This window comes from Diospyros lotus, chromosome 3, assembly GCF_014633365.1.
Source record: "Diospyros lotus cultivar Yz01 chromosome 3, ASM1463336v1, whole genome shotgun sequence".
Taxonomy (NCBI): Eukaryota; Viridiplantae; Streptophyta; class Magnoliopsida; order Ericales; family Ebenaceae; genus Diospyros; species Diospyros lotus.
The window spans coordinates 266260-279232 of record NC_068340.1 but is presented as its reverse complement, the minus strand read 5'-3'; the positions used below and the strand labels follow the sequence as shown (position 1 = coordinate 279232).

At 37.0% G+C, this 12973-nt stretch overlaps 1 protein-coding gene across 4 annotated transcripts in view; it reads right to left on the bottom strand.

Annotated features, from left to right (window-relative positions):
* LOC127797084 (double-strand break repair protein MRE11) overlaps window positions 1–12973 on the bottom strand; it is a 60123-nt gene that overhangs the window by 28663 nt on the left and 18487 nt on the right. For all 4 annotated transcript variants that reach the window (XM_052329599.1, XM_052329598.1, XM_052329600.1 and 1 more), the window contains 5 exons: window positions 11154–11236; window positions 10766–10879; window positions 10314–10391; window positions 3454–3525; window positions 3070–3323 (listed from right to left, as the gene is read on the bottom strand). In XM_052329599.1, the coding sequence (XP_052185559.1) occupies window positions 3070–3323; window positions 3454–3525; window positions 10314–10391; window positions 10766–10879; window positions 11154–11236 (601 nt within the window). The remainder of the gene's footprint in view (window positions 1–3069; window positions 3324–3453; window positions 3526–10313; window positions 10392–10765; window positions 10880–11153; window positions 11237–12973) is intronic.

The following is a 12973-nucleotide window of genomic DNA, read 5'->3' as shown; positions in this document are numbered from 1 at the left end:
AAAAGATGAAAATCAAAATATATTAGTGAATGAGGGAGCGATTAAGGAGAGATGGAATGAGTATTTCACAAAATTATTCAATGATGGTGGCGACACAAGAGTTAGGTTGAGACATCTTAGTAACTCCGAAGGGAACGTGAGCTATACATTTTATCGACGCATAAATTCAAATGAAATAAAGCAAGCATTAAAAAAGATGAAAAATCATAAGACGGTGGGACCAGATAATATACCAATAGAAATATGGAAATGCATGGGAGAAGAGGGCATCTCCTGGCTAAAGCAATTATTTAACGCAATCCTTAAATCAAAAAAGATGCTAGATAAGTGGAGGAAGAGTACTTTGGTTCCTATATACAAGAACAAAGAAGATGTTCAAAATTGTGAAAATTACTGAGGAATTAAGCTAATGAGCCATACCATGAAACTCTGGGAGAGAGTAATAGAGCAGAGATTGAGAAAAGAAACAAAGGTCTCGAAAAATCAGTTTGGTTTCATGCCTGGTAGATCAACAATGGAAGCTATATACCTACTGAGGCGCCTAATGGAAAGGTATCGAGATCATCAGAAGGACCTACATATGGTGTTTATAGATCTAGAACATGTCTATGATAGGGTCCCTAGAGAAGTATTATGGAGGGTTTTAGAGAAGAAATGAGTCAGAATAGCCTATATACAAGCCCTTAAGGACATGTATCACGATGTAGAGACAAGGGTCAGAACATGTGGAGGGGATACTGAGTCGTTTACAACTACAATAGGACTGCATCAAGGTTCTGCACTAAGTCCATACTTATTTACTCTAGTAATGGATGAACTCACTAAAGATATTAAGACAGAGGTGCCATGGTGTATGCTATTTGCAGACGACATAGTGTTGGGGGATGAAACAAAAGAAATAGTGAATACTAAGCTTGAGTTGTGGAGAAGCAATTTAGAATCTAAGGGATTTAAATTAAGTAGAAAGAAAACAAAATATATGGAATGTAAATTTAGTAAGAATGCAAGAGTGGATGATGTTATAATAAAATTGGAAGACCAAATCTTACCAAGAAAAGACCATTTTCGATATTTGGGATCAGTGATTCAAAAAGATGGAGAAATTCACGAGGATGTCGCACATAGAATTAAGGCAGGTTGGCTAAAATGGAGAAATGCATCGGAGGTGTTATGTGATGGTAAAATTCCATTAAAACTGAAAGGAAAATTCTATAGGACAGCTATAAGACCAGTCTTGCTATATGGCTCAGAATGTTGGGCAATCAAATACCAACATGAGCAAAAGACAAATGTAGCGGAGATGAGGATGTTAAGATAGATGTGTGACCATACAAAGAAGGATAAGATTAGAAATGAAGTTATTCGTAATAAGGTAGGAGTAGTGCCAATCGAGGAGAAGATGAGAGAGACTAGACTAAGATGGTTTGGTCATGTAAAAAGGAGACCAATAGACGCTCCTGTGAGGAGAGTTGATGAAATGGAACAATTAGTAAAAAAAAGAGGTAGAGACAGACCCAAGAAGACTTTGGGAGAAACATTAAAGTTTGATATGAAGTGTATGGATCTAAATGAAGATATGACAAAAGACAGAAATACATGGAAGTCTAGAATTGATATAGCCGACCCCACATAGTGGGATAAAGGCTTGATATGTTTTTGTTGTTGTTGTTTAGCTGGTTTTGACTGATTTTGTTTGGTTTTTATACGTTCATGAAGTATGACATCTAGCAAGTTAAGATATAAATTTGCTAGATAACTCCTCAAATTCAAATATGATAGAGATAAAGTCTTTCAGATAAAACCCAATTTGACTGTGAATAGGAATAGGAATAGGAGACCTAATCCAATTGGAGTTATTTGCTCCACCCATTAATTATGACTCACGAAATTGGCCTGCTTGGCAAGGAGCATCTAGCCATGCCTTGGGGGCTGATTGGAATATCCATTATAATAAATATAAGTTGCCCCTTCTAATGTTTTAATTACTAGATGAATTGGTCGTAAGCATTCAATAAGAGGGATCTAACATGCAAATAGAAAGGTCTATTCTCAATTTATGAGCATGTTCCTTCATAGAGACCTTTCCTTCACACATTCCTGAAAATAGCATCACATTGACAGATAATTCTTGCATTGTTGAGGAGTTCACACAACTCTTCATCCAAAAATTCTCATCCCATGCTAAAATGATATTATGTTACTAGAGCTTATAAACTGTCAGGGAATGGGCCCAGTAAAAGTGTCAATTCGTATTACACCTTCCCAATTTCTAAACCCATTTTTTGCAAATGAAGAAACAAAATAATAAACTAAGACAACCACAGAATAAGGAGCATAGCAGGACAAAAACCATCATGTTAGAACACTGCCCTAAACAATGTTAGGGAATGGGTCCCACAACACACATCAACATATGAGATGAGGGCACAAAGAAAAAGTTGCTCAGCAAGTTCTTCCTAACTACTTCACCAATATTACTAATAATAGAGGTGTGACACATGCAAATTTTTCTAATTAATAGAGGCAGAACAAAGAAAAATAGAATTACGCATTAATGACTAATTAACAAAAAATACATAAAAAACTTATAATATTATAATGTTATAGTTCCCCTATCATAGCTTGCTCATATACATGAGTTTTATTTCATATGAAGTCACATTTCCTTTGTAAGGGCAATTATGTGTATTTTTTAATATCTAAATAATATATTTCATGAATAATATTCATATCAACTTAATTTAGTTTAAAAAGAATAAACATATAATTATAAAATTTTCAAAAATTAACCAATTCAGATGGGCCTAATTTAGTAATATAACATTTATCTTTAAGGAATGTTTCCTTTCCAATAATTTTCAATTGTCGCTTCCTGATTCCTCACCCTGCATCATAATGTAAATTGGACTTGACTGAGTTTATTAGGAATTAAAAAGATAGATTGTACAAACAATTATTGTTTAAAGACAATGATAGAAAATTAAAAAAAAAATCAAAAAATAAAACAATAAAGATAACTGCTTCTCGAATAACAATTCTATTGACTATATGTGATAGTAACATAATCACCTCTGTGAGTGGCGGATCCCAATAGCTGCATCAAGGGTGGTCTGCTTTAACTTACTAGAGCCTCTGCCTCTACCCCTGCCTCTTCCTCTTGAAGATGTCTTGGCAACTTCTGGTGGATCATGAGAGGAACTGAAAGGTATTGATGATCTTTTCCTGCCTCTAGTTGCAGACTTTGAAGTAGAGAATTGATTGGTATCGTCATCATCACTAAAGGAAACTGCACTTCCAACTCGTGTACTTTTACTTCCGAAGTCCTGAGGGGGAGGCAAAGAAAGATGCTCCAACTTTATGTACAGGCCACTATAGCTATAAAATGGATGGGAAATTTTGCCTGGTACAATAATCATCCATGCAAATGCAGCATGATAAAGGTGAAAGAATTACCCCCAAGGGATGTGCAGTATGTGTGAATTCTGGAGCTTCTTTAGAGCACAGTGACCTTTCCTTCACACGTTCCTGCAAATAGCAGTATCACATTGACAGATAATTCTTGCCCTGGCGAGGAGTTTACACAACTCTTCATCCAAAAGTTCCCATCCCACACTAAAAGGATATCATGTTACTAGAGCTTATAAACTGTCAGGGAATGGGCCCAGTAAAATGTCAACTCGTATTACAGATACCCAATTTCTAAACCCATTTTTTGCACATGAAGAAACAAAATAATAAACTAAGAAAACCACAGAATAAGGAGCATAACAGGATAATAAACATCATGTTAGAACACTGCCCTAAACAATGTTAGGGAATGGGTCCACAACACATATCAACATATGAGATAAGGGCACAAAGAAAAGGTTGCTCAGCAAGTTCTTCCTAACTACTTCACCAACATTACTAACAGTAGAGCGTGACACATGCAATTTTTTTTTAATTAATAGCAGTAGAACAAAGAAAAATATAATTACAAATTAATGACTAATTAACAAAAAATATGTAGAAAAACTGATAATATTATAATGTTATAGTTGTCCTATCATAGCTTGCTCATATGTATCCGTTTTATTTGATATGAAGTCACATTTCTTTTGCAAGGGCAAGTGTGTGCATCTTTTAATATGTAAATAAGATATTTCACGAATAATACTCATCAACTTAATTTAGTTTAAAAAGAAAAAACATATAATTATAAAAGTTTTAAAAATTACCAATTCAAATGGGCCTAATTTAGTAATAGAACATTTATCTTTATGAATTTTTCTTTTCCAATAATTTCAGTTGTAGCTTTTCTGATTCTTCACAATGCATAATAATGCAAATTGGAATTGATTGAGTTAGTTAAAAAGATAGACTGTGTAAACAATATCGTTTAAAGACAATATTGTAGTAATAAAATACTCTTCCCTGGATTCAATTTATATAAATCAGAGTTTGATGGATTGTTGGAAGTTTAGATTGATGTTTGCTCTGATACAAATTTGATGCAAAACAGCCAGAAATTTATGAAAGATTGAAGAAGAAGAGAATAATTGCAGAAGAAACAAAGAACAAGAGAAGAAGTTGCAGAAGAGGAGACCTGAGAGAGAGAGAGCTCCATGTCAATCAAAAGCCTAATATCTATCACATCATAAGCCTATTTATAGTATGAAATCCCAACTAAAAGATAATTATCCTAACAAAATAAACAAAAGTCATGAAAAACTTAAATCTAAATCTAAAATCTGAATTCCAAAAATCATATTACACTTATATCCTAATATCAAACATTAAAATTCAATAACCATAATTTCTCATCATGGACCTTCTGTATTTTATATAGTAGGTCGAAATGAAATTTCTGACCACAAAAATAGCAAAGAAAAAAGAAAAAAAAAGGGAAAATATTAAATGAGAGAGAGAGAGACGTTGGACAGGGGATGTTAAATAAATAAAAACTGGGAAAATTAATTTACAGAAAAGCAAATGCTTGCTATTAATTTTTAATTTTCCCACTCCCCTAGCTAGAGGTTACTTAGCAATACATTTACTTGATCAATTACCATAAAACCTCTCATGATTTTCACCCTTACTTACTCATACTTAACTTTAATAATAAAAAAGGATGAAAATTTGCAACAGGATACTTAACTTTAATAATAAAAAGGATGAAAATTTGCAACAGGGTCAAACCTAATTATAACATAGAAGGAGAAGCGTCAAATTGGCCACTATACTTTGGCCCAGTGGCTAAATTGGCCACTGTAGTAGTACTTTTAAAAAGGCCAAATAGACAACTATAACTTTAGACTAGGGACCACATTAGTCATTTTGGTATACGCCATTGTACTTTAAAAAGGGGCCAAATAAACCATTGTACTTTTATACGTGGGGCCACATTTGCCATTGTCGTAAACATTGTCTTGACACTATTAGGCGGCATTTGAATTTGTTGATTCCCGAAGGATGTAGATTCACGAAGGAAAGGATAAGGAAGGTTGACTAATTATCCATCCTAAGTTTGGAAGCTAATCTAAACTTTAGGTTTTAGAAATTCCTAAATCAATTTAGGATACTTTCCTAAATCTTGTATAGACAATGTTTCCTAGTTTTTTAACCATTTTAATCTCTCAACCCTATAACTAGGGATGTATTGTTTTGTGAAAATGTATGAAATTATTCCATTCTCACATGGTATCAGAGCCATCGTGATCTGCCCTCGTTATCCTCTTGGTTTGATTTAATCAGTGCGTGCCTTCATTGCCACAGTATTGTTTTCTTTTCGCACTCTTGTTCAGCCATTAATCTCTCCAAATATGTCAGAAATTCTGAAACCACTCCTTTCATGGCAATGGGAGAGGCTGTCCCATTTGATCAACCAACTGGAAATCCTCCTACCAATGAGCTACCGAGAATGCATCATTCCTATTGTCTAGATGGCAGAAAATACCTTTAGTGGTCACAACTTGTAAGAACTTTCTTAAAGGCAATGTTCGAAAATTCAGCCTAGGTGGCCACCTAGGCGATGAGCGGCCACCGACCGTGGCGATTTAGGGCTAATCGGCAGCCCTATGCGCCATGCCGGACTAATCGGCAGCCCTATGCGCCATGCCGGACTAATCGGGCCACGGCGCCGCCTAGGCGGACCAGGTGGCGCCTAACCGCCTGGGCGCCCGCCTAGGTCGAGCACGACCTGGGCCACCTAGGTCGTGCGCATCTTGGGCCAACCTTATTTCCCCCTCCCTTTCTCTATTTCCCCTTTCCCTTTCTCTCTCTGGTTGTGTTCATCGCGGCTCCTCACTCTCTCTCTCGCCTTCAATCTCCTCTTGGTTGTTCGCCGCCGCCATCGATCTCTTCTCTTGGTCCTACTCTCTCGTTGCCGCCAACCTCACATGTTGGTCGTTCTCTCTCATCACCAATCGCGTCTTGCTGCGGTATGTATCCAACTATCCATCTTCCTCCGCCAACGCAAAGCTACTCGTTGCTCGCTTGCGTATTGCTTGCTTCAACAAGCAGGAAGCAGTTGCTGCTTGCTGCTTGTTGAAGCAAGCAATACGCAAGCTTGATGTGTCAAGTAGCAAGCTTGCTGCTTCGTTGCTGCAACAGCTGTTGATTTCATTAGATGACTTTTAATTAAATTTCAATGTCAATTATTCAATACTCAAGGAAAAAAAAAAAACAGGAAGTGAAATGAATGATTCAGATAGGACTGGAAGTATGGGAGCATCGTCCGAGGCCTCCTCAATTCTTAAAAGGAAGTCAAATGATGTCGGATGGGAGTATGGAATGTTAATTGATCCGAAGAATATGGATAAAATTAAATGTAAGTTGTGTGGTAAAATTATGTCTGAAGGTGTTTACAGAGTAAAAGAACACATTAGCCACATTTCTAGAAATGTTTCTGCATGTCCAAAATCTGTTCCGACTGATCAAGCCAAATGTAAGAATGCTATTGCCGAGGCAAAGAATAAGAGGAAAAATAAGAAGAATGAGGAAGATTTGATGAGATCAACTGTTAATATCTTTGAAAGAGTGGAAGGGGATGACGAAAATGAATTGCAAGAGTTAGGTAGCAGAAAAACGTCTCGTACTCTTGGCCCTATGGATAAGTTTGCCAGCTCCATCAACCCTGAAACTTGTTTGAGTGCAAGAATGACCCAAAGGCAACAAACTATTAGTGAAGCACTATTTAAAGAGAGAACACAGTTTGTTCGTGAATATTGTGCCAGATGGGTGTATGAAGTCAATATACCTTTCAATGCTATTGACAATGATAGCTTCAAATTGTTTGTTGAGGCGGTTGGTCAATTTGGGTCGGGCTTCAAATCTCCCAATCAATACCAATTGAAGGAACCGCTATTAAAGGGGGAAGTTGACAGAATAAAAGAGTTATTGAAGAAGCATGAAGAAGAGTGGGCACGAACTGGATGCTCCATTATGACAGATACTTGGACAGATAGAAAAAGGACGAGGCTGTAATGGATGGAGTGACTATCCCAGGCAGTATACACGAAGCTTTGAGAGACCCAAACTGGAAAGAGGTTGTAATGGTGGAGATGAAGGCACTGGAGAGCAATCAAACATGGGAACTGGTTGATATACCAAAAAACAAGAAGATTATAGGCTGCAAATGGGTGTTTACTATCAAATACAAATCAGATGGAAGTATAGACCGCTATAAAGCAAGGTTAGTTGCTCAAGGGTAGTCTCAAACCCATGGGATAAATTATGATGAAACCTTTGCTCCGGTGGCAAAACTAAATTCAATTAGGGTGCTTCTATCTATTGCTGTAAATTTAGACTGGGAGTTGTTCCAATTGATATCAGGAATGCATTCCTAAATGGTGAGTTGGAAGAGGAAGTATATATGAAGATTCCACCCGGTTTCAAGGATCAAGGAGCAATTGGAAAGGTATGCAAGTTATATAAATCTCTTTATGGCTTAAAACAATCCCCTAGAGCATGGTTTAAGAAATTCAGCTCAACTTTGAAACAATTCAGCTATAAGCAAGGTGAGGCCGACCATACTCTATTCGTTAAAGCTAGAGACGGAAAAAGATGCATCTTAATAGTGTATGTGGATGATATTATCATTACAGGGGATGATATTGATGAAATGGCAGCCCTAAAACAGAAGCTAAAAGAAGAGTTTGAGGTAAAAGACTTGGGAAATATGAAATATTTTCTAGGGATGGAAGTAGCAAGAAGCAAAGAAGGTATGATAATATCCCAAAGAAAGTATACGATTGATCTCCTGAATGAGACAGGAATGATTGGGTGCAAACCAAGGTATACTCCATTAGAAAGAAATTGGAAATATGAAAAAAGAGATAATGATCCACTAGTTGATAAGGGAAAGTATCAACGATTAGTTGGAAAATTAATTTATCTCTCCTTGACACGGCCAGATATAGCCTATTCAGTGAGCATCGTAAGTTAATTTATGCATGCTCCAACTCAACAACATTTGACAGCTGTTTATCACATTTTGAGATTTCTAAAAGGCACACCAGGGAAAGGGTTGAAGTTCCAAAAGAATAATGAAAGAAGTGCTGAAGGTTTTTCTGATGCAGATTGGGCAAGCTCAGTAGTTGACAGTCAATCTACATCAGGCTTCTGTACAAAATTATGGGGAAACTTAGTTACATGGAGAAGCAAAAAGCAAACAGTTGTGGCAAGAAGTAGCGCGGAAGCAGAATTTAGAGCAGTTGCCCAAGGGATTTGTGAACTAATTTGGATAGTGAGGCTAATGGAGGATCTACAAATGCCTCTAATCAAACCAACAAGGTTATATATTGATAGTAAATCTGCCATAAGCATTGTCAACAACCCAGTACAACATGATAGAATGAAGCATGTTCAAATTGATCGAAGTTTCATCCAACAAGAAATTGAAGAAGGATATATAAGGTTATTATATATTCTTACAACAGACCAAGTGGCAGATGTTCTCACCAAATCCATGGCAAGACTGGGATTCGAGACTCTCATTGACAAGCTAGGAACGAGAGATATCTATTCCTAGGCTTGAGAGGGGGTGTTGGAGAGTCCTAGTGGTGAAAAACTCCTAGCAGCTAAGGAGTTATCAGAAGAGAAGAAGCCGCAGCCGATATGCAACAATAGAAGTCCAAATCTGGTGAAGATAAGGATCAAGAGTAGTGGAAAATAAAATTCCTAAAAATCAGGATATGGATAGCAGCTAACTTGTTTAATTTGTATTCTAAAATCTGTTGTTCTTTATCTCCTAATTAGTAGGATTAGATAGCGTAGAAACTTGTATAAATATGTGTTCCAATCTTTGAATGAAGTAATCGAGTTTTCATCTCATCTCTCAATCCAAGTCTTAGGCTCCTTGTTAGGAGCCGATTGTGTTCAATAATAATAAGGTATTGTATGTTATTATTCTATATCATCCTTGTGATAACCTCCTTTCAGATATCCTATGCTGGCGGGATTATCCAGGAGTGGACCAGTACAGCATAGACTGGATCTTCCTTCTTTGGTCTAGTTCCTATAATATAGCTAATCTTCCCTTTCCCTTTCAACTGGGACTATCTAAGATAATTTCTTCCAACCGATAGGCAACATTGATTTGTTGTAGTTCTCCAAACAGCTATAGTAGCATGGGTGTTGATGTTGCCTTTGTGTCATGGGAACTAAATTCATTACTGGTGGCTAACATTTCTGGTTAATGGGAAGGCCTAAGGAAAGAATGGGACATAAAGTACTATCGCAGCAATGAAGGCTGCTAGTGATGGTTGTAATAGCAGGCAAGGCTGGGCAACAATGAAGGCTGTTGATCGTAGGCTGTTAATAGCAGCAAAAGGGCAGTCGGCGAAGAAGGCTCGAAAAAAGAGTCCTAGGGTTTCTTAGGCTCTAATACCATGTGGAAAAATATGGCTTACTTTCTCATTGAACTAGAAGATGCATATATAGACATAGGATGTCTACTGACTATGGAAACAGATCTAATTGAGTAATCTTCTATTTATAGTAACATAGATATGATCATATCTTACTTACAACTTTTAAATCTACAGAATATTGGTCAATCACGCAAATAATCAAAGCCTTGACTCACGACAGAGAGCATTAGAATAAAGAAGATATATAGAGGGAAGATGAGAGAGAGATTTAAGAAAATGGAAGAACCTATGCAAAAGAAAGGCCTTAGGAGATCGAAAAATGGGAATAAAAAAAGCAGTAGGAAAAGAAGCAGATAAGCAACATGAAAGAAATACACACATCTTTCCATTAGAGAGAACTTTGAGTGCCATAATGATAGCTTCGCAGTAACAAATTAAAAAATAAATGTTTCAGCTGCTTGCCTCTAAGCATTCCCCAACTTTGAGAATCAGATCTTCCCCCTCAAATTTCGCAGTTCCTGAGTCCTGAGTAATTTTATTCTGCCAAGTAAAGATGATTTAGTCATTATTAGGCAAATTCATATGGATAGGCATGTCCAAACAACCAAAAGCATAGCTGTGCTTATCCATCCAAATTTAGGAGCACATATATTGGTGTTCTAATAAAGACGTTCCCAATGCATGAGGTTCCCCGCTTTACAAGGATTGGGGGGGAAGGTTGTTTTTCTACACAGCCTTACCCTTGCTCTACAAAGAGGCTGTTTTCACAACTTGAATCCATGACATTCAGTCACAAAGGAGTAACCTTACTGTCACTGACAAGGCTTGCTCTCATATATTGGTGTTCTAATATCAACCCAAAATCTGAACACAAGCTTCTTATAGCAACTCAAGGAGCCAAATAGAATACGTACACGTGTTTCTTCAAGGTTGTACTTCACACAAGAATGGAAAGCCATTTTGTCATCCTTGTTCACAAAATTTTGCAATGCAACATCCAAATCATTAACTGGAAGGATCTCCATTTTCTGTAAAATTGACTGATTAGTCAGAGATCCTGGAATAGGAACAAAAATAACTAAGCTCTGGACTGTGATCTGTAAATTTTGCATTGCTATTTCTAATTATTGCACATTCAAAACCAGAAACTCATGTGCACAGGGGAGAGGCCTAATGAGGTCCTAAAGATAACTCATGACAACATCACATGTTACTCTTCAACAAAATTATTCAGAAGAATCTAAAGGCATAAATTCTTATTGTTAAAGAAAGAAAGCGAAATATCATAAGTTAATCAAGCACCAGATTATTCTCAGCAACCAATGCCTCTATATTTTGTTGATTTAGTTCTTCTGGTCGAAGCCGTTCAGCATCATCAATTGTAGCTACAATCCAAGAAAACCACAGATGTTATTCATCACAATGTAAGAACAAAATAAAACACTGACAAGTGATAATATGAGGGGCCCTTAAAGGTAATTAATATAAACTGCACCAGAAAAACAAAATTTTAACAAGTATTTCAAATCCCTGAGGCTAGACATAGGAGAGATCAGCAGTGAGAAAGCTTCAGGTTACATGGTTCTCGTGGTAGCTAAAATTATTTTAAACAAAGTTCCACTCACTACAGTTGATTAGCTATAGGGCCTTTAGAGTCAATAAGAAGTCAAATTACTTGTAACGCCAATCTTGTGCGGGAATCAGGCTAATCCCACGTTGAAGTCATTGGAAGTTGCAGAGAGAAGTCTTTATTATGTAAGATTGAAGCAAAAGACTCAATTGTTTTAAGCCCATTTGGATGAATTCCAGTGATTCTTACTTATAGCATCCAAATCAACCCATGCAATTGATCATGTGGACAATTTTATGCGTGCACAATTTTATGCATGCACTCATCTTACATTAGAAATTCATTATTGTGAAATTTCTTCCTCTCAGAATTCTCATTGTTAAACATGAGGAGTGCCAATCTGGAAATATTTCAAGTTCTCACCAAACGCCTGGAAGTTGGGGGCTACTATGAAAGAATTCTGACCTACCCCACATCAAAAGTTGTGTACATGGAGATCTTCAATATTGTCAAATTCTTAACTATGCCTTTCAATAACATTATCAAAATTATTACATGTATTATTAGAACATATTGATGCAGAAGACCGTGTGACCAACTCACTATTCATAGATTAATCTCCATCCACATCAAAAGTTGTGGATGGAGATCTTGAATATTGTCAAATTCTTAACTACGCCTCTCAGTAACATTATCATGATTATTAAATGTAATATTAGAAAAGAGGGGAGGGTGTCTTGTCGGCAGCCTTGTCCAGGCTGAACTCTCTTAAGGATTCTCGCCGTATTTGGGAAACAATTCACTGGCAACATCCTGGATGAATACAGGCAGATTGAGATGTTGCAGAACATCAATTGGAGTTCGAATGCTTTATCCCAGATGATGCCTGATTTCCTTGGCGATTTGCCCAACATTCAGTTTCTTGATTTGTCAAGAAATGGGTATACTATAGAGATTCCATCAGCTTTGTTTAAGAATTGTGGCAAGATCAAGTTCATTTCCCTTTCACACAACAATCTTCAGTTTCAATTCCTTGTCCAGTTGCAAATTGCTCACCTAGATGCAATGCAAGGCACACAGAGGAGCAGCACTATGTGCCTCATCACCACAGTGGTGCAGTGCCTTTCATGAGGCACTGCCTAGCAACACGAGGCACATACCTCATGCACCTTGTATGTATAAGCTATTGAAACCCTATTTCTTGTTGATTTTCCATATTAGATCTTATTTCTTGTTGATCTGATTCCATGTTCTTGTATTTCAGTGACAGGCAAACCTAGTGGTGAAAGTGAGGTCCACCAGATCTCCCACTTGCCTGGAACCTTTGGAAGTAATGTTCATTTGCAGTAGAACTAGCGTGTGTGTTGGCATGTGGCCTAATCTCCAGTGTCCTGTTTCCGCCTACAAAGTTGCCAGAAGCAGGCGGCCACCTTCTTGGTGACCTTTTGTCTATTAGCCTACATGAAATTGTGCTTGTTAGTTGCATACCGTGCATTCCCTGTGTGTTCTGCTGCATTTTTCTTTCTTTCTTCTAATTTCTTTTCAATTTAGA